Source organism: Equus asinus, chromosome 26 (assembly GCF_041296235.1).
Source record: "Equus asinus isolate D_3611 breed Donkey chromosome 26, EquAss-T2T_v2, whole genome shotgun sequence".
In the NCBI taxonomy this organism is placed as follows: domain Eukaryota; kingdom Metazoa; phylum Chordata; class Mammalia; order Perissodactyla; family Equidae; genus Equus; species Equus asinus.
In genome coordinates, this window is record NC_091815.1 from 33,738,045 (window position 1) to 33,765,218 (window position 27,174).

General features: G+C 52.7%; 2 protein-coding genes and 1 non-coding gene across 6 annotated transcripts; all 3 read left to right on the forward strand.

Annotated features, from left to right (window-relative positions):
- Nucleotides 1-2,519: 2,519 nt before the first annotated feature.
- On the forward strand, nt 2,520-4,777 carry RPS11 (ribosomal protein S11). Its single transcript, XM_014852302.3, has 5 exons — nt 2,520-2,748; nt 3,404-3,535; nt 3,717-3,792; nt 4,062-4,191; nt 4,602-4,777. Exons 1-5 carry the CDS (start codon nt 2,734-2,736, stop codon nt 4,723-4,725), a joined length of 477 nt encoding a protein of 158 aa, XP_014707788.1. The 5' UTR covers nt 2,520-2,733; the 3' UTR covers nt 4,726-4,777.
- On the forward strand, nt 3,869-3,956 carry LOC123281350 (small nucleolar RNA SNORD35). The gene has a single exon (XR_006520786.1). It is a non-coding gene; the product is annotated as a small nucleolar RNA SNORD35 (small nucleolar RNA).
- A 9,649-nt stretch (nt 4,778-14,426) lies between the features above and the next one.
- Nucleotides 14,427-27,062, forward strand: FCGRT (Fc gamma receptor and transporter). Of its 4 annotated transcripts, none has more exons than XM_044759121.2 (7): nt 14,427-14,624; nt 15,403-15,474; nt 16,062-16,316; nt 16,396-16,671; nt 25,233-25,502; nt 26,096-26,212; nt 26,545-27,062. In XM_044759121.2, the coding sequence occupies exons 1-7, from the start codon at nt 14,600-14,602 to the stop codon at nt 26,622-26,624; spliced, it is 1,095 nt and encodes a 364-aa protein (XP_044615056.1). In that variant the 5' UTR covers nt 14,427-14,599; the 3' UTR covers nt 26,625-27,062. The 4 variants fall into 4 exon arrangements, with proteins under 4 accessions (XP_044615056.1, XP_044615057.1, XP_044615058.1 ...); XM_044759122.2 differs by having other exon boundaries at nt 14,435-14,624; nt 16,065-16,316; XM_044759123.2 differs by lacking the exon at nt 14,427-14,624 and adding an exon at nt 14,660-14,966.
- The last annotated feature ends 112 nt before the right edge of the window (nt 27,063-27,174 follow it).

The following is a 27,174-nucleotide window of genomic DNA, read 5'->3' on the forward strand; positions in this document are numbered from 1 at the left end:
TTAAAGCCCAGCAAGAATGTTGCTATGATCTCCTGCCACACAGATGGCCACACAATTGTCTTAACACAAAGTTATTGAATATACTGTGTATTCCCTGTGGATTTAATTGCATCTTGCATCATATGCTAAATTCTCAAATCAAGTTGGATTTATTTGGGGGCTTCCTAGGAGGTATAGTTTAAATATTTACATGGAAGAAATCAACTTTTCTTTTTAAAAGAAAACGTATTTAAACACACCCACACAAATATAAGGTCATATACCAGGATTTATTCTTAAATGATTAATTCACAGGCTGTTTGCCAGAATAAAGACAAATTTAAGTCTTGTATATGTTGATTATCAGCTCGGTGCATCTTTGTGTGTTGAACTGGGACAGACTCGTATAACCATGGACTCTCTAGGACCAGTTCAACCGACGCCATCAACAGAGTAACTAAGGGTGGTTTTCTCAGGAACTGAGACCCCTCGTCCAGTTCAGGCCAGTTGAGACCACCAACCCATCAAATGGGCCTGCACAAATGCCCGATAAATGACCCTTCTGATGTCAAAGGCTTGAAAACTCCACCCTCAGATCATGCTAACATCACCATTTTGTGGCCATGTCCTATGAAGAGCCATGAAGCTTGACTACGCTGCACAGATCATCCATGACCTCACGTCTCCTCACCTCCAGTCACCCATCTCCGCACTTCAGATGGCCCTGGCCTTGATCCCATAAATTTTGCCCCAAGCCTGGATCGGGGAGACAGATCTGAGAGTATATCTCTCCTGTCTCCTTGCAGATCGATCTTGCACATAAAGCTATTTTTCTTTTCCTGAAGGCTGATGCTTTAATAATTGGCTCTTCTCTCTCTTTTTTTTTTTTTTTTTGAGGAAGATTAGTCCTGAGCTAACTACTGCCAATCCTCCTCTTTTTGCTGAGGAAGACTGGCCCTGAGCTCACATCCGTGCCCATCTTCCTCTACTTTCTACGTGGGACGCCTACCACAGCATGGCTTGCCAAGCATGTCCACACCCGGGATCTGAACCAGAGAACCCCAGGCTGCTGAGAAGCCGAACATGCGAACTTAACCGCTGCGCCACCGGGCCGGCCTCTGGATCTTCTCTTTATGTGCACCAGGTGGCCAGCCCTTGCTCAGCAACACTAGCAAAAGCTTAAATTTGAGGTCTCTGATGAATGTGAAGCCTCAGCTAGAGGGCTGGAGAACACTCTGGGAGGTGCGGGGCGGGGTGGGAATCTTTCTGGGTTTTAGTTTTTAGTTTAATAATCCACGAGTATTTCTGTCCTTCCCTATCTGCTTTACAATTTAAGAGGCAATTTCCGAAAGGGGAAAAAAGAGCTGAGGCCTCAGATCCTCCTGGGCTCATTTGCTGACTGCCTTTGGCTAAAGGGGTGACCCTGAGAGGTGACCCCTGCTCTCTGAGCCTCAGCCTCCTCCTCCTGTCCTGTCAAATGGGATAATAGCAGTAATTCCTACGGGGTGGGAGGAGCAGCCGAACATGCATTTCTAGAGACAGAGTAACACTGAACAAGGAAACACTCAGATAAACCAGACCAAGACTAAGGGGAGAGGCACACGATTCATCTGCGCCAAGCTCGGGAGTTTGAAATCTTGCAACAAGGTCTGAATCGGTGAGAGTGTGGACAGCTGCCCGGGTTGGCCTGAGACACCAGGTTGTTGCCACCACTGCCGGTGGCCCACGACAGCAGGTACACAATAGGTGCACAAAAGTGTGGGCTGACTATAAAAAGGACACCAGGGTTCCTTCTTTAAAGGTAGGTTATCAAGAACTCTGAAGCCAGACTGCCCACCTCTGCCTCTCATTTTCTGCGAAACCTGTAGCATCTGTGCCTCAACTTCCCCATCTAGAAAACGAGAAGAATAATAGACTATTAGCACAATGCCTCTGGCCCATGGCAATTGCTTCCTAAGATTCTGCTTCCTAAGAGTTTCTTAAATAATAAATTAGTATCCAGTTATAGATCTACAGTGCCCAACCCAGTAGGCATTAGCCCGATGTGGCGATTTAAATTTAAATCTAACAAAATTAAACAAAGTTAATTCTGGTCCTCAGTCGCACAGGCCACATTTCAAGCGCCAGCGGCTACCGCAGTGGACAGCGCACATATGGCACATTTCCATCACAGCGGAAAGTTCTATTGGACAGCGCTGTTGCAGAGAGAAAATCAGCAAAAGGGCTTTTTTCCCAGTAAACTATTACCTGGGACACAGGGAACAATTTTCATTAAACTTCAAAAAGCTCAAGGGCAATGCCCGCCCCTCACAAAGATGGCGGCGTCGCCCGCCCCGCAAAAAGATGGCCGCAACCACGTCCCGGACACAGCCACGCGGTCCCCACACCCCACATGATCCTAGCCCCGCAGAATCATGCCCGCCTCCCTATAACTCTCGCGATAATGTAGACCGGGCTCAAGGCTGACCACGCCTTCCCGATGTGAATTAGCGCGCCAGTGCAGGGACGCCCTGACTATCGCGAGACAGCGTCCGCGGCTTCCCGCCCCTCTGCCCTTCACCATCATGGCGGCGTCGGCGCCGTCTCCGAATTGCGTGTTTGGTGAGGGCCGCCCGTCAATCAGAGTGGCGCCCAAGGCACCGCCCCAAACCCTGCTGCCCCGCCCCCTTTCGTCACTTCCTCTCTAGCCCCTGCGCAGCCGATAAGGAAACCCGGGCGCCGCGCGGCTTTCCTTTTTTTCCGGCGGCCGGGAAGATGGCGGACATTCAGGTGCGGGTTCGGGGCTGGCGCCTCCGCTTATTGTTAGCCCGGGGCGTCCTCGATCGCCCGGGGGTCCACTCGAGCAGAGGACGCGTGTCTGCATTAATCTCGACCGGCGCCTCTTGCACCCAGGGGGCTCCGCACATGGAGGCTCAAGCCTTTTAGAAGTTGTCTTGTTAAGCGTCCCGGTTTCCGGGGTGGTTTTCTGCAGGCCGTGGGCCTTGGGGTTAATCCTTTTGAGTATAAGGGTTCATCCGGGGAGCCCCTCGTTTGGGTATTAATACTGCAGCCGTATATCTCAGCTAAGGAGCGAATCCCGGGTAGGGGTCCTGGTTTCTCGCAGCATAATTTATGCTGAGCGGTGTCCCGGGTGTTAGCGGGATGGTTCTGTCCCTATGGGTTCTCAGGGGTGACTTCTGCAGGCGGTGGGAGGTGTTTTGGAGCGTGAGCGCTGAAGTGACCCCCAGGTTCAGGGCTGAGTGTGAATGAGGAGTGGATTTGTGGTGAGAGTGTCTTAGAGGGTCATTCTGGGGCCCTGGGCCCTGGAGGAGCGTTTGGGGAGTCCGTGCTGGAGAGGAAGGATTTGGGGGTTCCTAGAAGGCTTCCAGACCTGGTGGCTGACAGCTCGCGATTTACCAGCTCACCAGCTCCCTCCTCCTCGCAGACCGAGCGCGCCTACCAGAAGCAGCCGACTATCTTTCAAAATAAGAAGAGGGTCCTGCTGGGAGAGACTGCCAAGGAGAAGCTCCCGCGATACTACAAGAACATCGGGCTGGGCTTCAAGACGCCCAAGGAGGTAGGGGGACTCTCAGAGGAAAGAGTGAGCCCCACGTGTACCCCGGCTGAGTTGCCCTGCCCACCTCTGCGTGGCTGCTCCCGGGGCTGCTGGGAATTGTAGTTCTTGTCCCTGAGGCCACGCCCCCTTTTCTTTCCAGGAACTACCTGTTGGAGGCTCACTCTTTCCTCTTCTTTTTCAGGCCATTGAGGGCACCTACATTGACAAGAAATGCCCCTTTACCGGTAATGTCTCCATCCGAGGGCGGATCCTGTCTGGTAAGTGGGCACCTCTGGGGGCCTCCTGGGTTTGGGGGGGCTGGGGACATGCGGACTCCTGGTTCCAGGGGTCACTGGCAGATGATGTCTGTCCTCACGATGGTCTGCAGATGCCTGCCACGGGCACTGCTGAGAAAGCCGCTTGGCACAGCTGATGCCAGAAACAGAGCTCTGCAGCTCCCGATTCCTGGCATGCCCTGGGCGCTCCAAGGCTCCTCCTCCTCGGGTTGGGGGGAGCGCCTGACCACAGTCTGTCCCCTCCCCGCCAGGTGTGGTGACCAAGATGAAGATGCAGAGGACCATTGTCATCCGTCGAGACTACCTCCACTACATCCGGAAGTACAACCGCTTTGAGAAGCGCCACAAGAACATGTCCGTGCACCTGTCCCCCTGCTTCAGGTGAGCACCGGGGTCCCCCAGGTGGCCCAGGCCAGCCAACCTCTGAGGCAGAGAGGAAGGGCTGGTCTGCGCTCGAGTCTGAGTGACATGGGGCCTGACCGGGGCTTGCCAGGATGCCCTGGCTGCGGGGGGAGGTAGAAAGCTGTTGGGAACGGGGGCAATGACGAGGCTGCTATAAGCAGGCCACCATCCTTGGGAACCTCGAGTTTTGTGTGAGATGGAGAGGACCTGCCCCGAGAAGTCCGGGCAGGTTAGTATCCTCTCCAGCATTGGGCTGGGCACGCACCTTGCACATAGTTTGTGCTCAATGAATAATGGCTAGGAGGCAGATGGAACTGGACATGTGAGGCTCTCCTATGGGGGCTCCCCTCACCCCCCCGTGGTGACACACCGGCTGCCCCCCTCCACAGGGACGTCCAGATTGGCGACATTGTCACAGTGGGCGAGTGCCGGCCCCTAAGCAAGACCGTGCGCTTCAATGTGCTCAAGGTCACCAAGGCCGCCGGCACCAAGAAGCAATTCCAGAAGTTCTGAGACGATGCCTACCTGCTCCCCCAAACAAAATAAAGTTATTTTCCCAGCCACAGGCCAGGCTCGGGGTGTCTGCCCTTCTTGGGGGAGGGGACTGCCTGGGAATTGAGCAAGAGGTTGAGGTGAAGGAGGGGTTCGTTTTCATTCTCTGGGGGCACAAGGATGGGAATGGGAGCCACATTCTGCCTCTGGCTCTCATCTGCGGGTGAAGACAAAAGCCGTGTTGGGATGCTGCCCTTCTCTCTGCGTCTTCTCTTGGTGTCGAAATAAATAAGTTGTTCTACCTGTCGTCGAACTGCCCCCCCCCCCCACCCCAGTCTCTGGGGAGGAAGTGAGTGAGGGCGGAGGCTCCTGGGTTCTCTAGACTGGTCTAGGCCCTTTCTGGCCTCCGTGGGGACGGGAGGAGGAAGAGCCACACTCTGGGCCTCTTGGGGGGTTGGGTGGGCTCGACAGGTCCACAGTTGCCTGGCTCTGCACTATGGGGGTTTTCGACCTGGGCCTCCTTGTCTCCCCAGACAGCGACAGGGTGGGCCAGGGAAACAACGCAGGTGCTCTCCCCTGTGAGCCCCACTGCCCCCACCTAAGTGGACATGATGCCTGGTCACAGATGAGCAGACTCATCCAGGGGGCGAGTTCTCTGCCCAAAGTCCCAGGGAACAGCTGGGCTCCAGGCCTCAGGTTCTGGAAACCTTTTGCCTGAAAAATCCAAGTAAGGAAATTGGCCTCGCGAGCAAGTCTGCCAGGGAGGCCACCCTGGAGCCCCCCTGGAACCCAGCTCGGCCAGGCGGGGTTGCGGGCTGCTCAGAAACGGGTAGGGAGGCCCTGGAAGTGGGACCGATGGGGAGTAAGGGAGGGAGGGACAGCCGGGGTGGCGGGGGGCACCTTGGGTGAGGAGAGACATGGGAGAGTGGGGACAGGGCCAGGCAAAGTTAGGGTAAGATAATGGACAGCCAGACAGCGACCTTGAGCCTCAGAGGAAAACGGGAGAGGTTGACAATTAGGAGGGGGACCTTGAGTGCCAGATACAGAAATGAGAGAATCAAGGCAGACGGCTCAGCTGGACACTGAGCAGGGACCCAAACCGCAGGTAGGGACGAACCGTCAGATTTCAGAAACAGACGGAGCTCGAGCATCGCTTCGTTAGAGATGACAGGCAGGAGGCGGCAGGTGTAGAGTGGAGAAGTCAGAGACGACAGGGAGAGGAGGCGAGGACCTGTGGGAGCCGAGGGCGGAGACGGAGGCGCAGAGGCAGAGGGGGATGCTGGAGGCACCCCTCGGGCTTCACCCCTCCGGCCCGGCGCTGCTGGTGCCCCCAGGTCCCTGCCCCCCATGCCTGTACCAGGGACCGAGGCACAGCACTGGTACAAGGGTTGGGAGACAGGGCCGTGGGGAGAGATGAGCCGCTGCTGCCTCCGGACGGACGCCGCCTCTGGACCGGCCCGGCGGCTCCTTTTTACCCAGGCCCAGCGAGGGCGGGGGTTCCTGCCAGAGGAAGTGGGGCCGCATCAAAGAGGGCAGGAAGGGGCAGGGACGGGTCAGGAGGGGGCGCCGCCCGGAGTTTCAGCCTGCGAGCGCGCCCCACCCCGTGCCGGAGGGCTGGAGACCCTGAGAGAGGGGGACAGAGATGGGGGAGTAAGAGATCCCGAGAGGAGGGAACCGAGCCCCAGGAGGGAGGGGATGGAGATCCCAGAGGGAGGGGGCTGGAGACCCAGAGAAGGATGGAGGCTGCTCGAGCGGGCCCCCCTGCCGCAGGTGTTTCCGTTCGGGGTGGGAACGCCGTGTTTACAACAACAACAGCCCAGCTCCCCTGTTTCCTCCCGGCGGTCACTGGGGCGTCTCCTTGGCACCCCATCGCATCAGGCTACCTGGTCTCGGGTGGGGCATGTGCCTGGCGTGTGTTGGGGGCCACCTCTGATGGGCCCAATGGGTCCAGAGACCAAGGAGAGACCTCCGGCCTGGCCCCAGTTCTCACCTGAGGAGTGGGTGACGCTGTGTCTGCCCTTCTGGGATCCGGGTGACAGACAAGAGAGAGAATCCCGGGCCGGGGCACAGCCTCCTGTTTCCCCCTCCGCCCTCTGCCCCCTGCTCTCCCCTCCCTTCCTCTGGCTGCCTGCCCCCACGCCCCCAGATCTGCGCCTCCCGCCTCCTGTGCCTCGGCTGGGAGGCCTATCCGCGCCTCAGTCTCCAATTCTCACCCACCTCCTGCCACTTGCACAGCCTCCGACCCTCCCAATCACTGCTCCCGGCTCCGTGTCCTGCACAGGTGTCGCCTGTTGATGGTGTGTTCGCATGTGTGTTGTGCAAATCGTGTACGACAGCATCTTTACTAGTTTCCCTGTTGACCCTGGAGCACCAGGGGCAGAGATCCCCGCACCCCCAGCGCCTGGAACAGTTGTAAACACTCTGACCTGTTGAGCTGAGCGAATGAATTCGCTTCAAGTCCAATCCCCACGTTCTCACAGGGCGGGCTTAACCCCCGGGTTCAGGGTGTGGAGGAACCAGAAGCAGTGGACGTGAGCAGAGTCCTCCCCGTGTGAGCGTGGAGACTGCTGGCTCTGTTCCGAATTCTAGTCCTGTCGCTCGACAGCTGCGTGACCTTGGACGGGGAACTCCCCCAACCACAGAGCCTCAGTTTTCTGATCTGTAAAATGGGTTCTTGCCTGCCTGCCCCACTGGGAGGATGAAACGGGTTCACGTGTGTTAATGGGATAGAACTCGTTCTAGGAAGTGATATTTCTTAGCAAAGTAAGTATCCTGGAGCCCTGAGCCTGTGGTTAGAGAAGGGCCCAGGGGTGGCTAGGGTCTAGCAGGTCCTGGGTCCCTTCAGGCAGGCCCAAGGACAAGAGGCCTTGGCAGGTGGCCCCAGAGGTATTACATGGTTGTGGAGTCCTGGGTCTATTATAGCAAGCCCTGCTGGTTTGGCATGGGATCTGGAGTCTGTCTTAGCATGCTTCTGGAATATTCTGTCGCATGCCTCTCCTAGGAGGCCCCGGTGGCATTGCCATTTTGCAAAGAACTTAGCTCCAGGCACAGTTTCATAGCAGGGTCCTGGGTTTACGATGACAGCAGGGGTCAAGCCTCTGACATGACAAAAGGCAGATCTTGGTGGGACCATAGCGTCTCATGACCCTGTGCTTGTCACAGCAGGCCCCAAGGTCTGGAGGGGAGTCCAGGGAAATGGAATCGAGTGTCTGCCGTGGGCATTCGCGCCGCCCTGAGCCCCTCATGGGCAAACCCCAGGGTCTAGCATTACAGCAGGTCCCAGCTCTAGTACATATTACAACAGACACCTGTGGAGTGTTTCAGGGGCGGCAATAGATCCTGCTAGAACGTTCTAGCAGGACACTAAGGCCATTCTCGAAGAGTTTGGGGGGCATCTCGGACCAGCCCAGGGTCATGCATTATTGTCTGCATTCATTCCACAAATATTTACTGTGCTGGCGTCTGGGGATGTGAGAGTGAGCAAGACAGATCAGGGCCCGGCGTCTGAGAGCCCACGATCCAGGGTGACCCTGGAGGGGGGCATTAAGGGGAACAGGTGTCACTCCTGTCCCCTACTGTGTGCCCCGTGCCAACCCTTTGACTCGCCGAAGCCTCTGTGCTGAGGTAGGCGCCGTTATTATCCTCCTTTTGCAGAGAAAGAAACCGAGGCTCAGAACAGCTCACCTGGAAGAGGCCGGATTGGATTCCGAATGCGGTGTGATTGCCTCCTTGGGTCAGTAGGGGGCACCACGGGGTAGGTGCCGAGGGGAGAGACGGATGTGCGGGCGACACCGGTGCAGGAGCACAGCTCAGAGCCGCCTGTGGCCATTTATAGCACACAGACCCCAGGGGCCGCGGCAGCTTCCTGGGCGAGCTACCCGCACCGTGAGAGCCGTGGTTGAGAGGGACCTACGCGTCGTTTAGTGCTCTGCCTGAATGTCTTGAAATTGGAACAAGGGGCCCCAGGTTTTCATTTGGCATCGGGCCCACAGAATAGGAAGCAGTCCTGCCACAGTCTCGCCATGGCTTTACAGTGGGCCCCTGGGGACGTGAGAACAGGACCCTGGGGATAAGATAGGAGATAGTGGATGCTGTCAAAGAGCCCCGAGACACAGCAGGGCCCCAGGCACCCGGAAGGGATTGCTTCCCGGTGGGCATTAAGGGACCTCGAGGGCTTTTCCTTTTGAAGCTGGAAGGAGGGACATTGGGGGAGTGTTTGGGGAGACCTCTGAGAGGCCTCCTGGGGCCACATGACAGGAGAGAGAAGGGGTGAGAATGGGGAGGTTCTAGCAGGGGAAAGGGAGGGTGTCCTTGGTGACCGTGGTAGGCTGGGTAATGGCCCCCCGAAGTCTTCTATGCCCTAATTCCCCCAAACCTGTAAATATGTGACCTTGTATGATAAAAGGGACCTTGCAGAGGTGATTAAACTCAGGACCTTGAGATGGGAGATGATCCTGGAACATAATCATAAGGGTCCTGAGAAGAGGGAGGGGGGAGGTCAGAGTCTGAGAGAGATATAAGGGTGGACGCAGGGGGCACAGAGGAGAGAAGGTGCCAGGCTGCTGGCGTTGAAGCTGGAGGACGGGGCCACGCGCTGAGGGATGCAGGCGGCGCTAGAAGCTGGAAGAGGCCAGGAAAGGGACTCGCCCCTGGAGCCTGCAGAAGGAGCCAGCCCTGGGGACCATTTCGGGTGTCTGACCTCCGGAACTGTAAGATCACACATTCGTGCTGCTTTAAGCCACTGAGTTTGTGGTCACGGGTTACAGCAGCAACAGGATACTAATGCAGTGATCCAGGCCCGGTGCGGATGGCGCCGGAGCAGCATCCTGGGAGGCAGGTTTTCCCAGAGCCCCACAGGACACTTGGGTGGTTCCGGGACACAGCGGAGCAGCCTCTTGGTATGTCCTTATGGGACCCTGAAGACTTCATGGTGGGGCTAAGGGGCATTCTTTTTTTTTTTTTTTTTTAGGAAGATTAGCCCTGAGCTAACATCTGCTGCCAAACCTTCTCTTTTTTGCTGAGGAAGACTGGCCCTGAGCTAACATCCGTGCCCATCTTCCTCCACTTTATATGTGGGATGCCTACCACAGCATGGCTTGCCAAGCGGTGCCACGTCTGCACCCAGGATCCAAATTGGCGGAACCCCAGGCCGCCGAAGCAGAACGTGCGAACTTAACCGCTGCACCACCAGGCTGGCCCTAACTAAGAGGCATTCTAATTGGGTCCTGGCAGGGCCCAGAGGACTTAGAGGGGACACCCCAACGCCATTTTGGTGACCCTCAAGGCCACATCAGGGAAGACTGTACCCGTTTCATTGGGGTCCAGGGGCCCTCTGAGCGCACAGTGGGGAGAGTGTTGCCAGGTCCTGGGGACATTTTATCAGGAACTTCAAAGGACTTTTTGGCAGGACCCAGTGGGTATTAGCATAGAGTCCTGAGAGGTGTGGAAGTGACAGTGGATGAGATTATTGCCGGACCCAGGACACCCAGAAGAGATGCCCAGAGATGTCTGAGGCAGGAGCTGAAGGTCAGCTGAGCCAGATGTGAGCGTCACAGATGGACCTGGGGCCACGCATTAGGGTCCTGGGAGCATGGTGGCAGGAGCCCAAGGACTTGTCATCAGGGCTCTAGTGGCGTTATTTTAGGCACTAAAATTATTTAGTTATTTAGGCGTTATCTAGGCAATAGAGAAGACTCCTGGGGGCATTTTAACCGTCAGGGTGGGACCCAGGCTATCTAAAGCTCTCAGGGCCCCCAGGGCGAGGGAGCCTGAGGCTTGCCAAACGTGGGGCGGGGTGTGGAAGGGGTGTGATGCCGAGTTCCTGGGAAACGGGGGAGGTTTCTTGCCAGAGAGGGAGGTTACAGCAGGTGCCGGAGGGTCTGTCTAATTGTTTCTATCTGCTTTTCTGCCTATCTGTTTATCTCTGTCTGTATGTCTGTCTACTGGTCCATCTTTGTGTCTGTCTGCTTTGCCTATCTACCTCTTTCTTTTTCTTTTTTTTCTCTTTGTTTTTCTTTTTTTTTAGAAGTTGTGAAAGCTTTTTTTTTTAAAGATTTTTTTTTTTAAAGATTTTTTATTTTTTCCTTTTTCTCCCCAAAGCCCCCCTGGTACATAGTTGTGTATTCTTCGTTGTGGGTTCTTCTAGTTGTGGCATGTGGGACGCTGCCTCAGCGTGGTCTGATGAGCAGTGCCATGTCCGCGCCCAGGATTCGAACTAACGAAACACTGGGCCGCCTGCAGCGGAGCGCGCGAACTTAACCACTCGGCCACGGGGCCAGCCCCTTTTTTAAAGATTTTTTAAAAATTTTTTTCCTTTTTCTCCCCAAAGCCCCCCAGTACATAGTTGTATATTCTTCGTTGTGGGTCCTTCTAGTTGTGGCATGTGGGACGCTGCCTCAGTGTTGCCTGATGAGTGGCGTCGTGTCTGCGCCCAGGATCCAAACTGGCGAAACCCCGGGCCGCTGAAGCGGAGCACGTGAACTTAACCGCTCGGCCACAGGGCCGGCCTCTCCCTCCTTATATTTCTATCTATCATCATCTATATACTTATCTGTCTGTCTGCCTGCCTACGTACCTGTCTATTTTTCTGTCTATCTATTTATCTATCTACCTGCCTATCTGTCTGTCTGTCTGTCTGTCTGTCTGGGTGACTACCTGTCCATCTGTGCATCTATCTGTCTGCCTGCCTCCCTACCTGTTTGTCTATTTCTTTCTTTCTTTCTTTTTCTCTTTCTTTTTTTTCTTTCTTTTCTTTCTTTCTTTCTTTCTTTCTTTCTTTCTTTCTTTCTTTCTTTCTTTCTTTCTTTCTTTCTTTCTTTCTCTCTTTCTTTCTTTCTTTCTTCCTTTTTCTCTTTCTTTCTTTCTTTTTCTTTCTTTCTTTCTATCTATCATTTTTCTATCTATCATCTATCTATCTGTCTATCATCTATCTATCTGTCTATCTACCTCCCTCCCTCTGTGTCTGTCTGTCTGTCTTTCGTGGGTAGGTCGGGGCCTGGTGAGGGACAATAACAGAGAGAACCCGGGAGTGGGTTTGGGGACACCGTTCAGCTTTACAGCAGAAACTGCAGGGCCACGCAGAGAAGGGTCTGGGGCTGAGGCCCTCGGGCCGTCCTGGAGCCAGGGCAGCACGGTTAGGGGAGGGCTCAGGACTGGTTTAGCTGAATTCCAGGGGTGGAGTGGCTGACTCTGTGGGACATCAGCATAGGCTCCTGAAGATATCATTACTGGGTCTCAGGACACTCTCAGAGGATCGAAGAAGCATGAGAGTGGGGCCCTGAGATTATTGGAGACCCAGGGGCAGGGTGGGGGCCTCTGGCGATGGTCCTGCAGGACTCCAGGGGCACTGGCATTAGAGCCGGTTATCACGGCAGAGTGAGGGATGCAGTGCGGCTCTGGGGGCAGTGCCCGCCTGGCGCTGGGGTCTTGAGACCATCCTAATGGGCAACAGGCCTCAGAGTGGACAACAGGGACATTATGTTAGGGCTCAGGGAGCATTTAGATGAGTTCTGGGGCATCTTAAAGTGAATCACAAGTGGGGCCCCAGGTTTTCAAGCTTCTAGGAAAAGTCTAGCAGGTCCTGGGAGGCATCGTCACAGGACGGTGGGCACTATAAATCAGGGCCCAAGGAATGCCCCAGTAGGGACCTGAGAGCCTTTAAAATAAAAGCCCAGGGGCTGCTGGAAGAGTGCCCCGGCGACATAGCCGGATCCCGAGAGACAAAGAGGGGACAGCTGGGCATGACAGATTCCTCAGGGTATTTTAGGAAAGACCAACAGGTGCTGTAACAGGATTCATGGGACGTGAAAGCAGGAGCCTTCAGATCATTCTAGGGGGACCCTTGGCTGGGCCAGTGGATATTCTAGCAGGACCCAAGGAAAGTGACGAAAGAGCACAGATTTACCACCTGTAATGGTTCATTTCATGTGCCCACTTGGCTGGGCTGCAGCGTCCAGATATTTGATCAAACATTACTCTGGATGTTTCTGTGAGGGTATTTTTGGATGAGATTTACACTGAAATCAGCGGACTCTGAGTAAAGCAGACTGCCTTCCATAACGCGGGTGGGCCGCATTCAATCAGTTGAAGGCCTGAATAGAAGAAAGAACTGACGTCCCCCAAAGGAAGAGGGAATTCTGCCACCTTTGAGTTTTATCTGCAACATCAGCTCTTCCTGGCTCTCCAGCCTTTGGACTTGAACTGCAGCTCTTTCCTGAGGCCCCAGCCTGCCGGCCACCCTATCAGATTTTGGACTCGGCAAGCCTGTACGACCACGTGAGCCAATTCCTTGAAATAAGTCTCTTTCTATATGTGCACATACACATCCCGTTGATTCTGTTTCTCCAGAGAACCCTGACTAATGCATCATATGAGCTAGCAACCCCAAAGAAGTGGAAATAGTTATTCAAACAAACACTTGTACTGGCCGGCCTGGTGGCCCAGTGGTTAAGTTCAAGCGCTCCGCTTCAGCAGTCCAGAATTCACTGGTTCGGATCCTGGGCACAGACCTACACGCCACTCATCAAGCCGTGCCATGGCGGTGTCCCACATAGAAGAGCTAGAATGACCTACAACTAGGATATACAACTATGTGCTGGGGCTTTGGGGAAAAAGAAAAAAGGAAAAAAAAAAGAGGAAAATTGGCAACAGATGTTAGCTCAGGGCCAATCTTCCTCACCAAAAAAAAAAAGCATACTTAGGGGCCGGTCCCATAGCAGAGTGGTTAAGTTTGCACACTCCGCTTTGGCAGCCCAGTTCAGATCCTGGGCACGGACATGGATCCATCTGGAATCTTGCCGGTTCGGGTCCTGGGTGCAGACATGGCACCACTCATCAGGCCATGCTGAGGCGGTATCCCACATGTGGGTCCCACTAGAAGGACCCACAACTGAAAAAAAAAAAAAAAGCAACTATGTACTGGGGGGATTTGGGGAGAAAAAGCAGACTTAAAAAAAGACAAACTTGAGCCGGCCCAGTGGCACAGTGGTCACTTCGCACGTTCTGCATCCGTGGCCCAGGGTTCGCCAGTTAGGCTCCCTTGCAGACATGGCACCACTTGGCACGCCATGCTGTGGCAGGCGTCCCACATAGAAAGGAGAGGAAGATGGGCACGAATGTTAGCTCAGGGCCAGTCTTCCTCAGCAAAAAGAGGAGGATTGGCAGCAGTTAACTCAAGGCTAATCTTCCTAAAAAAAACCCCCCAAAACCCAAAAGCAAACCAAAAAAACTTGTACAAAAATGTTCACAGCAGCATTATTCATCATAGCCAAAAAGTAAAAGCAACCAAAATGTCCATCCACTGATGACTGGGTAAACAAGATGTGGCAGATCTGTAAAATGGAATAGTATTCACCCATGAAAAGGAATGAAGCTGACACATGTTACAACCTGGATAAACCTTCAAAACAGTCAGCTGTGTGGAAGAAGCCAGACACAGAAAGCCACGATATTGCAGGATTCCATTTATAGGAAATGTCCAGAATAGGCAAATTTACAGAGACAAAAAGGAGATTAGTGGCTGCCAGGGACTGGGGACGAGGAGGGGCTGCTTAATATGTATGGGGGTTTCCTCTTGGGGTGATGAAAAGTTCCAGAACCAGATAGTGGTGATGGTTGTACAACACTGAGTGCACTTCGTGTCACTTACGTTTTGTGCATTTGATGCAATAAAACGAATGGAAGGTTAGAGCAGGAGGCGGGCTGGGGGTGAGGGACGGGAGTGGGGGGGTGGGGCGTGATTTCTAAGCATGAACGTCGTACATTGGGACTGCGTGTCGCTGAGGTCATATCAGAAGACGCAAAAAGCTGCAGGAGCACTTTAAGGGGACACTTCAGGGAGGAGTTGGCGGGAGGAAATACAGAGGCATCTGGAGACCTTCCACTGTAGCAGGAGCCAATGAAGGCCTGGGGGGTGCAATGGGGTAAGAAGGGAACCCGCAGAGATCTCCAGATTCGGGACCCCCAGAGGGTTGATTTCCAGCTCTGTCACGAATTCGCTGGCTGGCTGACGGCCTCAATGTCAAAAATGGGAGCCACAGAGAAAGAGACAAAAAATAAAAAGAAGAAGAAGAAAGACAAAAGTTTTCCAGAGGCGGGCAGGGGGCGAGGCCAGGCGCGGGGCCCGGGGTGTGCCCGGCAGCTGGGGGGCGGGGTTGGCTGTTCCCGAGTCGAGGAGCCATCTCCGGACAGGATGTAAGAGAGGAACTGGGGTCTCCAGTCACGGGAGTCGGCTGGGGCTGCAGGCGGGAAGGGACGTGGCTGCAGTAAGCGGAGCTGGGGGCCGGGACCCGGGGCTCCGGGGCGGCGGGAGGGGGGATCGGAGGCAGGAGGGGGCCCAGGGAGGACGGGATCGGGGGCCTGGACTGCAGGGTTCGAGTGAGGAGGGGCTGGGGCGCGAGGTTCCCGGGTCCCAGGGAGGAGGAGGGGGAGGAGTCTGGGGCCCCGAGTCCCCAGCCCGAGAGAGGAGGCGGAGGCGGAGCCGAGCTCCGAGGAAGGAATCTCAGCCCGAGCGGCTCTGTAATTAATTAACCGCCGGGGATCAAGTTAAGGGGTGAAAGTTCACCGAGGAGAAGGGCGCCGTGTTCACCCACCTGCAGCGCGCCCGTAGCCCGCACCCCGGGGCGCCCACGTGGTGGCCGAGCCGGGGGAGGAGGGGGCGGGGCGGGGGGCCCGAGCGGTCACGCGCCCCCTCCCGCCCAGGTCTCCCTCTCAGGATGCGGGTCCCCCCTCTTCTCCTCCTGCTCTTCCTCCTGCCCGGGACCCTGCGCGCAGGTGAGTGGCCGTCGGCCCGGGTCGGGGATCGGGGAATCGGGGGTGGGGCGGGGTGGGGTGGGGTTCCACGGCAGGGAAAGAGCGAAGGCAGCGAAGTCGGGGGGGCTCCCTCGAGCCGGACACCTCCTCGGTCGCCGCCTTCCCCGTGTTTGTCACTTTCTCCCTCCGCCTCCCGGGTGTGCCTGGGAACCACCTGTCCCCTTCCCTCTGGGTCTGTCTGCCTGACTCTGGGTCTGTCCCCCTCACTCTGGGTCTGTCTCCCCATTTCTGGCTCTGTCCCCTTCTCCCTGGGTCTGTCTTCCTCTCTCTGGGTCTGTCGTCCCCCCCACCCCTCCCCGGGTCTGCCAGCCTCACTGTGTCTGACCCCCTGACTCTGGATCTGTCTGCCTGACTCTGGGTCTGCCCCTTCCTCTCTGGGTCTGTCCCCTTGTCTGTGGGTCTGTCCTTCTCTGTCTGGGTCGGTCCCCCCCCTTCCCCGGGTCTGTCCCGTCTCTCTGGGGTTGAGTCTTCTCTCTCTTTCTTTCTGTCTGTCCGGCTCCCCGTCCAGCCCCCACCCCCTCCTGCTCTCTTCACCCGTTTCTCTCCAGCAGAGAGCCGGCCGTCCCTCCTGTACCACTTCACCGCCGTGTCCTCCCCTGCCCCCGGGGCTCCCGCCTTCTGGGTGTCGGGCTGGCTGGGTCCCCAGCAGTACCTGAGCTATAACAACCTGCGAGCCCAGGCGGAGCCCTGCGGGGCTTGGGTCTGGGAAAACCAGGTGTCCTGGTATTGGGAGAAAGAGACCACAGACCTGAGGAAGAAAGAGAAGCTCTTCCTGGACGCTTTCCAGGTCTTGACGGAAGAAGGTGAGACCGGGGCTCCCGGGTCTGAGGGAGGAGGGGCCCCTGCTCCTGAGCTCCGCTCACCTGCGTGCGGGCACCCCAGGTCCCCACACCCTGCAGGGTCTGCTGGGCTGCGAGCTGAATCCCGACAACACCTCCGTGCCCGTGGCCAAGTTTGCCCTGAACGGCGAGGACTTCATGGAGTTCGACCTCAAGCTGGGCGCCTGGAATGGGGACTGGCCTGAGGCCCTGGCCATCGGTCAGAGGTGGGCACGGCAGGCTGACGCGGTCAACAATGAGAAGACCTTTCTGCTCTACTCCTGTCCCCACAGGCTGCTGGGGCATCTGGAGAGGGGCCGTGGGAACCTCGAGTGGAAGGGTGAGCTGCCTCCCGATTCCCTGCTCGCCACGCTGTCTGCATCCCCACGGCCCGCCTGCACCCCTCCCCCCACTGCCACTCATCCCCCACACGGCCCCATAGGCTCTTTCCATACCCAGAGCTGAACCTGCCCCCCACCCCCTGCTCACAACGCTCCATGGCTCCCCAGCACCCTTGCCTCAATGTCCTCATCAGACCCGTCCAGCTTTATTTGTCTCCACCATTATCACACCTGCAAGTAATTAACTACGGTTCCCTAACATCCTCAGGGGCCGGGTTCGCGATGACATTTCCCTGATCGTCTTATCTGTTTTTTCAAACTTTGAATCAGGAGCCATGTGAGGGTCGCTCCTTTCAATGAGTCCATCCATCTCTTCAGTGTCTTTTTAAATTTTTATTGTTGAGTTTTAAGACTTCTGTGTATATTTGGGGTCCCAGTCCGTCATCAGATTTGTTTTGCAACTATTTCTTCCCAGTCGGGGGCTCGTCTTTTCCTTCTCTTCACAGTGTTTTTCTCAGAGCAGCAGTTTTTGATTTTTAGTAAACTCCCACTCACCACCTTTTCTTCCGCGGATCGTGTTTCCGAAATCATCGCCAAACCCGAGGACACCAAGATCTTCTCCTATGATAGCTTCTCGGAGGTTTATAGTCTGGCGTTTTAGGTTTAGGTCCGTGATCCATTTTGAGTTAATTTCTGTGATCTTAATTTTTGTGATCGTCAGTGTCTTTTAATCTGTCGGTCTCTCTATCTCTCTGGTTTTTTTTTTTCCTTGCAATTCTGCTTTGAAGAAAGTGAGTCGTTTGTGCTCCTGAATCCCTGAGATGTTGCTGAACATGGTCCTCTTTCTGTTCTCCTGTAAACTGGTCGCCCCCGATGTAGAGGCTTGATCACGTTCCGGTTCGATTTTTCTGGCAAGGAAACTTTCCGGGGGGTTTGGCGTGCGTGTCCGTGTGCACCCGGCCTGTGTGTCTGGTCATCTCTGGGCTGTTCTGGTGGACCTCTGGGTCCAGGCATATAGTTGTGAAGTTCTCTGTCAGGTTTTCTCCTCGTGGTAGCAGCCATCCGTGGTCCTCGCCTTGATCCCTTGTTTCATTGGAAGGTACAAAGCGATGGCGTGTTAATCTGCCGGGGCTGCCGTAACAAACACCACAGAAATAACAGAAATTAATTTTCTCACCATTCTGAGGCCGGAAGTCTGAGATTGAGGCAATGGCAGGATTGGTTTCTCCTCGGCTTGTAGACGGCTGCCTTCTGCTTCCCGTGTCCTCACATGACCTTCCCTCTGCATGTCGGTGTCCTGATCTCCTCTTTTTTATAAGGGCACCAGTCCTGCTGGATCAGGGCCCACCCTAATGACCTCATTTAACTTCACTCCCTCTTTGAAGGCCTTATTTCCAAAGACAGTCCCATTCTAAGGTGCTGGGGGGTCAAGGCCTCAACATAGGAATTTTGGGGGAACACGATCCGGCCCATAAAAGATGCTAATTCGACTTCTTTCATACCTTCTTCATTCATTTATCTGGAATTCTGAAAAGTGGTCATCAGCTATCAGCCTTCAAGGGGAATTTTTATTTTAAGTTCTGTTTTATTTTAAGTATTATTCTGAACTCATGGATCTTCTGTATTTTAACCCATTGCAGATCTTATTCCTTTTGAAACTCACGCTGAACCATCTTAAACTATTGAGAGGGGCTTCACATTGGCTCCTGAGTCCTTTCACGTGACTCTGGTCCTCTTTCCTAGCTGCTTTGCAGTGTAGAAAGAAAGACCTTCCAGCTCATCTCTTCTTGCCCCGCCCGATCCTGGAATGAGCTGTTTCTCCACGGAGCCCTGGTTCCCTGAGAGGGAAATGGTATTTCGGGACCGCAGTCTAGTTGCCGGCGGTGTTCATTGCTGCTGGGTTGACAATTGTGGGCCTTTACAGGTGACAGAGCTGGAAAGCAGACATTTAATTTTATTTTTAACTTTTTGTTTCAAAATAACTATAGATTCAGATTTTATTATTTTTACTTTGAAATTTTTTATTTTATTTTTTTATCGAGATATAATTGACATATAATGTTGTGTAAGTTTCAGGCGTACAGCCTGTCGCTTTGATACATGTGTATACTGCTACATAATTACTGTGTTAGCTGTAGCTAACACCTCCATCACAGTCACAGAATTATCATTTCTTTTTTGTGGTGAGAACATTTAAGATCTGGTCTGTTAGCAATGTCGAAGCATGTAATCCAGGATTGTTGGCTATAATCACCGTGTTGCGCCTTAGCTCTCCAGGGCTCATTCATCTTCGGGTTGCATCCCATGTGCATTGTAGCATTATTTACAATAGCCAAGATCTGAAAACCACCTGAGTGTCTGTCAGCGGATGAATGGATAGAGAAAATGTGGCATATAAACACAGTGGAATATTTTTCAGCCATGAAAAAGAGGGAAATCCCACCATTTGCCGCAACGTGGGTGCACCTTGAGGACATTATGCTCGGTGAGATGAGCCAGACAGAGAAAGACAAATACCATATGATCTCCCTTATATGTGGAATCTAAAAAAACCCAAACTCACAAAAACAGAGTGAAATGGTGGTTACTAGGGGCTGGGGGCAGGGATGGGGAAATTGGGGAGATGTTACAGGCTGCAAACTTGCAACTAGAAGCTGAATAAGTTTTTGTTACTTTTAATTGCAGTAAAATACACACAATGTAGAATTTATCATTGGAACCATTATGAAGTGTATAATTCAGTGGCATTAAGTACATTCACGTCGTTGTGCGACCATCACCACCGTCCATCGCCAGAATTCTTTTCATCTTGCAAAGCTAAAGCTCGGTCCCCTCTCAACGCTAACACCCCGTTCTCCCTTCCCTCTAGCCCTTGGCAACAGCCTTCCCCTTTCTGTCTCTGAATTTGACAGCTCTGGGGACCTCGCGTTAGCGCAATCGTACGGCGTTCGTCCTTTTGTGACTTCATATAATGTCCTCAAGCTGCGTCCATGTTGTAACATGTGTCCAAATTTCCTTCCTTTTTAAGGCTGAACAATACCCCATTGTGTACATACACCACATTTTGCTTATCCATCATCTGCTCAGGGCCACTTGGGTGGCGTCCAGCTTTTTGCCTGTTGTGAAAAATGCTGCTACAAACACGGGTGTAAAAATATCTCTTCAACCCCTGCTTTCAGTTCCTCTGGGTCTGTACCTAGACGTGGAGTGGCCCGACCGTATGGAATTCTATTTTTGCTTTTTTGAGGAACTGCCCTACGGTTTTCTACAGTGGCTGCACTATTTTAAATTTCCACCAGCAGTGCACAAGCATTCCAATTTCTCCACATCCTCACCTCAAACTTTATTTTGTAAAGGGAAGATATATCATGAGTTCATGCTGATATTGACAGGTCACATTTAAATTTTGGTGGGGTCTTACTTAAAACTTCTTTGATTTTGTGTTTGTATTTCTTTCGGTTTACTCTGAAAATTTTGTTTCCTAATGACATTAACATAATTCCTTACTTGCTCCAAGCTATTATGTGTGTGTGTATTACCAACAATCTGATTGATTACTGAAAACAATTAAAAATTTCTTTTTTTTCTTTTTTTGCTGCGGAAGATTAGCCCAGAGCTAACATCTGCCACCAATCCTCCTCTTTTTTTGCTGAGGAAGACTGGCCCTGAGCTAACATCTGTGCCAGTCTTCCTCTACTTTATATGTGGGTCACCACCACAGCATGGCTGATGAGTAGTGTAGGTCAGGATCCAAACCTGCAGACCTGGGTTGCCAAAGCGGAACATGCTGAACTTAACCACTGTGCCATGGGGCCGGCCCTAAAAATTTCTTGGTTGTTTATTTGGTGCTTAGGTTGTAACCGTAAAGGGATATAGAGTCAATTTAATGTGTTTTAACATTATTTGAATTAATTCCTGTCTCTGTGTGAAAGCATCAGCTTGAGGTTCATTTCTTTCATGTTCCTTTTCATCTTTAGATATTGCTTTTCTTTTTTCATTTGTTTTCACACTTTTAACAATTTTCCAAAACAATTACAGGGTTCCAGAGTCGAATCTATGCCATCAGGTGCATTCACAGACGTCTTGCTCCTGTCCCTGTCCCCTCCACCCTTTCTCTTCTCTCCCCCGTGATAATAATTTTTTAGTTTTTGACTCACCCTTCCTTTTTTTTTTTTTTTGAAAGATTTGCCCTGAGCTAACATCGGTTGCCAATCTTCCTTTATTTCCCCTCCCCAAAGCCCTGGTGAGTGATTGTATATTCTAGTTGTAGGTCCTTCTAGTTCTTCCATGGCGGCCGCCGCCACAGCACAGCTGCTGATGGACAGGTGGTGCGGTACCGCAACCAGGACACGATCCTGGGCCGCCAAAGCGGAGCGTGCCGAACTTTAACCACTAGGCCGTCAGGGCTGGCTGTCATTCTTCCATTTTTTAAAAATATAAGCGCATGGACTATATATCCAGAGAGGTCTTTCTACACCCACATCTGACTCCACGCTCCCCTCGCTGGGACAGGGCCCCAGCCCCTCAGCCTGGTGATCACAGTCTTTCATCGTCAGGGGATGACCGACCTTTCTGCCTGACTTATATGCTCTGACTGCTCCTCCTGCCCCGAGGCCCCTCCCCCCCAGGCCGGTGGCCATTTCTGGAACACAGCAGGCTTTCTTGCGGTTGTCTGGAATGCCCTCCTTCGCCCTTCTCCTTCTGGCCGCCTCAGAGGCCTCCCCTCCTCTTCAGGCGCCCTCCCCAGCTCCTACCCCACCCTCCAACCCTGGAGCATCATCACCCCAGCCTCCTCCTGGCCTCTGGTGTCTCCCCTCCATCCATTCCTGGACACCGCTCAACTCTGAGGGGGACTTTGTACCCCCAGAGCTGATGCCGGCCCTCTCCCGCACACGGCCCTCCCTCGCCTCCCAGAGCCCCCAGGACACGGTTCAACCCCCAGCCTGGCTCGAGGCCCCGTGTGGCGTGGCCTCTGACCCTCTCCTCAGCCTCCCGTTTCTCCCCCTGCTCCACTCAGCCGGGGCTCCTTGCGCTCACACCAACCCTCCCATTTCTTCCCCCTCACTGTTCTCCTCCCAGTTCCACTGGGGTCCCAGCCAGGGAGATTCCTCTGGCCCTGAGGCCTTTCCTTGCTTCTTTGGGCTCCTGCCGGTGCCCTCCACACTCGTGTGACCTCCCTTACTGCCCGCGTCCCTCTGAGCTGTAATTACGCGCATGTCTGGGGAATTCTCCGGGGCTGGAATTAGGGCTCTTTTGTCCTCAGCGGCCACCCCATTGCAATCCCAGCCTCCATCTCGCCCGTCAATAGAGACCGTCCTCTATCTGGCCGTCAGAGGAATGTTTTCAAACATTAATGAGCTCCCATCCTGCCACTGCTTGGAATCCTCCAACACCTTCCTCTGGTCTTAGACTAAAATCCAAACTCTGCTCCGTGGCCTGTAAGCCCTGTACGGTCCTGCTGCCCTCCGCCACTGTAATTTCACAGCGCCCCAGCAACAGTGGCCTTCTTCATTCCCTCCGACACAGTAGGTTCTTGCCTTCCTCAGGGCGTTTGCACCTGCCCTTCCCTCTGCTTGTGATTCTCTTCCTTGGGATCCTGCCATGACTGGGTCCTTCTCATGCTTCACTTGTGATCTTGGATATCAGCTCTTCAGCCGGGCCCTCCCTGAGCACCCTGGCTCAAGTGTGTCACCATCCCACTCTCGTTATTGTCTCTCATGCCACTGTCTTGTCCATTCATCCATTACAGCATCTTTAATTTTTTTTCTTTCTTTTTTGGTGAGGAAGATTGGCCCTGAACTAACATCTATGCCCATCTTCCTCTATTTTGTTTGTGGGATGCCGCCACAGCATGGCTTAATGAGCAGTGCTAGGTCTGCGCCTGGGATCCAAACCTGTGAACCCCAAGCTGCCGAAGCAGAGCTCATGAACTTAACCTTATGCCACTGGGCTGGCCCCTTGTCTTTTTTTCTTATTGGAGTTCTTAATATATTCTAGATATGAGTCTTGTGGATATATCAGATGTTTCTATTGGAAATACCTTCTCCCATTCCACAGCTCGTCTTTTCACTCCCTTAGTGAAAACTTTTGATGAATGAAAGTTCTTAATTTTAATGAAGATCCACTTATCAGTCTTTTATTCCACAGCTCTTTGGTGTGTTCTCTCTAAGAAAGCTCTCCTCTCGTGAAGGTGTGCTGTTGTGTCTTCTTCCAGAAGCTCCGCTGACAAATGGCTTTCACACATCGCTGTGCGATGCATCTCGAGTTAGTTGTGTGTAATGGTGTGAGGTCGGGGGTCACAGTTCATTTGTCCCTCCTGTGGAGATCCAGTTGGCCGAGCATCATTTGTGACAAGACCACCATCTGCTCTCCTCTCTCTCCCCTGCTGAGGTGGAGTGGAACCTTAGTCTTAAACTGGGTGTGGATCCACGCCCAGACTCTCTCTTCTAGTCCACTGATCTGTTGCACTCAACTTGCACCAACACCTCACCCTCTTGATTAATGTACCTTTATAGGAAGTTGCGATATCTCGTACCTACTGTCTAGTATCTCCCTTAACTAGTATCGAGTTAAGTTCCTCAGCTTTATACCCTTGGTTTTGCTAGATCATTTGCATTTCTATATGCACTTCTACCAAAAGAAAATCCTGTTGGAATTTTGATTGTGGTTGAATTGTGTCTATAGATCAATGAGGGGAGAACTGACATCTTAACAATATTGTCTCCTAATCTGTGAAAACGGTATATCCCTTTACTCATTTAGACGTCCTTTAATTTCTCTCAGTGATATTTTGTAGTTTTTAGTGTAGAGGGCTCACACCTCTTTGGTTAGGTTTATTCCTAAGTATTAGACATTTTTTCGATACTTCCGTAAATGGTAATTCCTAAAAATTTCATTTTCTAATTGTTTGTAACTAGTTTATAGAAATACTATTGATTTTTATATATTTCCTTGTATCCAGAAATTTTGCTGAATTCAGTTATTTCTCTTAATTTTGTGTAGATTCTTTTGGATCATGTCATCTTTGACATGTTTCATTTATTTTTTTCTCGAATTTTAATAACTTTTATTTCTTTTTCTTATCTTATTGCACTGGCTAGGATCTCCAGGACAGTGTTGGATAGGGTGGTGATAATGAACATCTTGTATTCAAATTCACAGAGAAAGAATTCAACATTTTACCGTTAAGTATGATGTTAGTTATAGGTTTTTTCTTGATACCCGTTGCCAAATTGAGGAAGTCCTCTTCAACTCCTAGTTTGCTAAGAGTTTTTTTGTTTTGTTTTTTGAATGGTGCTGAATTTTGTCAAATGAGCATTTTGCTTTTTCCCTCCTTTTCTAATGGGGCGAATTATATTAACTGATTTCCAAATGTTAAACCAACCTTGCATTCCCAGGATAAACTTCACTTGATCATAATCATTTATATTGTCCTTTATATAAGTTGTGTGATTCTATCTGCTAATATTTTGTTTAGGGATTTTGAGTTTATGTTCGTGAGATATATTGGTCTTAAATTCCTTTTCTTGTTATGTCCTTGTGAGGTTTAGTTATTAAGGTTATGCTAGTTTCATAAAATGTGTTGGGAGTGTTTTCCTCTTTTTCTATTCCCTGGAAGAATTTGCATAAGAGTACCATCAGTTCTTCCTTAGTTGTTTTGAAGAATTCACCAATGATGTCTTCTGGACCTGGAATTTTATTTGTTGAAAAGTTTTAAATTATGGACTAAAAATTTTAAATAGTTGTAGGACTATTCAAGTTTTTAATTTCTTCTTGTGTCAGTTTTGGAACGTTGTATTTCTCAGGAATTTGTCCAGTTCATTTAAACTTTCAAATGCATTGGCATGAAATTTTTCATAATACCTCTTACTTTTTTTTTTTGAGGGAGATTGGCCCTAAGCTAACATCCACCACCAATCCTCCTCTTTTTGCTGAGGAGGACTGGCCCTGAGCTAACATCTGTGCCCATCTTCCTCTACTTTATATGTGGGACGCCAGCCACAGCATGGCTTGATAAGTGGTGCATAGGTCCATGCCCAGGATCTGAACCCATGAACCCCAGGCCACTAAAGCAGAGTGTGCAAATGTAACCACTGTGCCACCAGGCCAGCCCCTCCTCTTACTTTCTTTTTAATGACTGTAGACTCTGTCTTATATCCCCTCATCGAAACGCTTTCATGGTATGTTTCCCTTTCATTTATCTGTACAAATATTTTTCTCTCCCCCCTCATTAGAACATAAGCTCCATGGTGCCAGGGACTTCTGTCTGTCTTGTCCACTGCTGTGTCCCCAGTGCCTAGAAGAGTGTCTGGCACATGAGAGATACCCAGTATGTTCTGTTGTAGGAAGGAGATGGCGGCCCTCACGGTGGATAGGTTGAGTCTCTGTCCCCCTGGGAAGCTCCTTTCCTCTTTACCACTGTATTCTCCAGGCTCAGCACAGTGCAGGGCACAGGGTAGGGGCCTGCTGGGCATGGTGGAAGGAATCCAGCCCTGCACTGGGCCTGGCCCTGGGGGTTCGTGGGCTTGGGGCTTAGGCCTGTCTGCCTGTTTCTCTGCAGAGCCGCCCTCCATGCGCCTGAAGGCCCGACCGGGCGGCCCCGGCTTTTCTGTGCTCACGTGCAGTGCCTTCTCCTTCTACCCGCCGGAGCTGCAGCTGCGATTTCTACGGAACGGGCTGGCAGCTGGCTCTGGCGAGGGCGACCTTGGCCCCAACGGCGACGGCTCCTTCTATGCTTGGTCGTCGCTGACAGTCAAAAGCGGCGACGAATACCACTACCGCTGCTGGGTGCAGCACGCGGGGCTGGCACAGCCCCTCACTGTGGAGCTGGGTGAGGGCCCACTGGGTGACGATACTCCCTATTTCTGGCTGCCTTTTGTCCCCTCTGCTGCAGCCCTCCTTCCTGAGTCTGACCACCTTCCACCCCACTGCTGCCAGCCCTCCTTGAGTCTGACTGCGTCATCGTGAGCTGCTATTGCCAGTTCTCCAAAAGCTGACAGTCTTCTGTCCTATGCTGCTTGTCCTCCCCAAGTCTGACTGCCTTCCGTCTTGCTGCTGCTGGTCTTCATGGAGTCTGACCATTCGTTGTCTGCTGCTGCCGGTCCTCCATTGGTCTGACATTCTGCTGCTCTGTGCCCTGTGCCTGCCCTTCCTCTCCAAGTTGGAACAACGCCCACCCTGCTGCCACAGGTCCCTTGGCCGGTGTGACTGACACTCTTGCTGTGGCTGGTTCTTACCTCCAACCTGGGAGCATCCCGCCCAGACCCAGAACATCAGCTGACCAGCCTTTCCTCTGTCCATACCTACTTCCCAAAACTTGGTGCTGGGATCTCTGAGGTTGGGAGGGACTGAGAACCCCTGGTCCCTGTCCTGACTCAGATGGGGTAGAGGGTCCATTCAACATCTCCCGTTCTCCGGCTGCAGAATCACCAGCCAAGTCCCCGATGCAAGTGGTTGGAATCGTCGTCGGCGTCTTACTGCTCTTGGTGCTAGCTGCAGGAGGAGCGCTGCTGTGGTGGAGGATGAGGAAGGGGCTGCCAGGTGTGGGGCAGGAAGAGGAGGGAGCCTCAGAGAGAGGGGCAGAGACCCCAAAAGGGAGGGGGACGGACACAGTCCTGGGGGGGCGGGACACAGATCTAGAGAGTGAGAGAGACCCAGGGAGAAGTGGGGACAGAGAACTGGAGGGGTGAAACAGATTCAGAGGGGGTCAGAAACCCAGAGAGTAAGACAGAATGAGGGAGAGAAAGACACACACACACACACACACACACACACACACACACACACACACACAGACACGTGGGGGAGGGGCAGTCAGAGACCCAGAAGAGCTCGGAGATTCTGATGACCTCCCTTCCTTCCTCTTTCCTCAGCCCCTTGGATCTCTCTCCGAGGAGACGATATAGGGGCCCTCCTGCCTGCTCCTGGCCTGCCCAAGGATGCTGACTCTTAGGATCTAAAATGCATTCCCAGCAACTTCTTGACCCCCTCCCCCAGCCTGGCTGCCACCAGCTAATGTAGTCAGGTTCCTTTCATGCTGTGAGACCTCCTGGAATCCTGGTATTTCTGAGCCTCCAGAAGGAGTCCTGAGCCCGACGTCCTCCCTCTGGATTCCTACTCCTGTGGTCTGCCTCAGTTTCCTCTCCTGATATGTATGGCTCTCTTCCACCTCCATGTATAACATGAATTTGGGCCCGAATCATTGTGTTCTCATCATTTCAACTTTTTAGGCAGGGGAGGCAAGAGAATGGGTAGGGGGAACAAATGGTGTAAGCCCGGGGCTTCAAGTCTCTCCTGAGGCTAACATGTTGCATGGTGGAATCTCCAATTTTCTGTACGAACTCATGTATTTTTCATTCATTAAATTTCACAAATATTTACTGAATGCCTACACTGTGCCAGGCATCTTGAGGAATTCTTGGCTGGAGTCTGACCCTGAATCCCTCTTGATGGAGCAGAAGAGAAGAACTGTTCCCTCTTTGAGGGAAGGGGGTGCTTCCTCT

Excerpts from the sequence above, each read along its gene's own strand:
- FCGRT (XM_044759121.2), top strand. The coding sequence starts at position 14,600 with ATGAAGGCCTGGGGGGTGCAATGGG. Across the intron at positions 15,475-16,061 it reads GCCCGGGACCCTGCGCGCAG|CAGAGAGCCGGCCGTCCCTC; the intron begins GTGAGTGGCCGT and ends GTTTCTCTCCAG. Across the intron at positions 26,213-26,544 it reads GATGAGGAAGGGGCTGCCAG|CCCCTTGGATCTCTCTCCGA; the intron begins GTGTGGGGCAGG and ends CTCTTTCCTCAG.
- RPS11 (XM_014852302.3), top strand. Across the intron at positions 3,536-3,716 it reads GCTTCAAGACGCCCAAGGAG|GCCATTGAGGGCACCTACAT; the intron begins GTAGGGGGACTC and ends CTTCTTTTTCAG. Across the intron at positions 3,793-4,061 it reads CCGAGGGCGGATCCTGTCTG|GTGTGGTGACCAAGATGAAG; the intron begins GTAAGTGGGCAC and ends CCTCCCCGCCAG.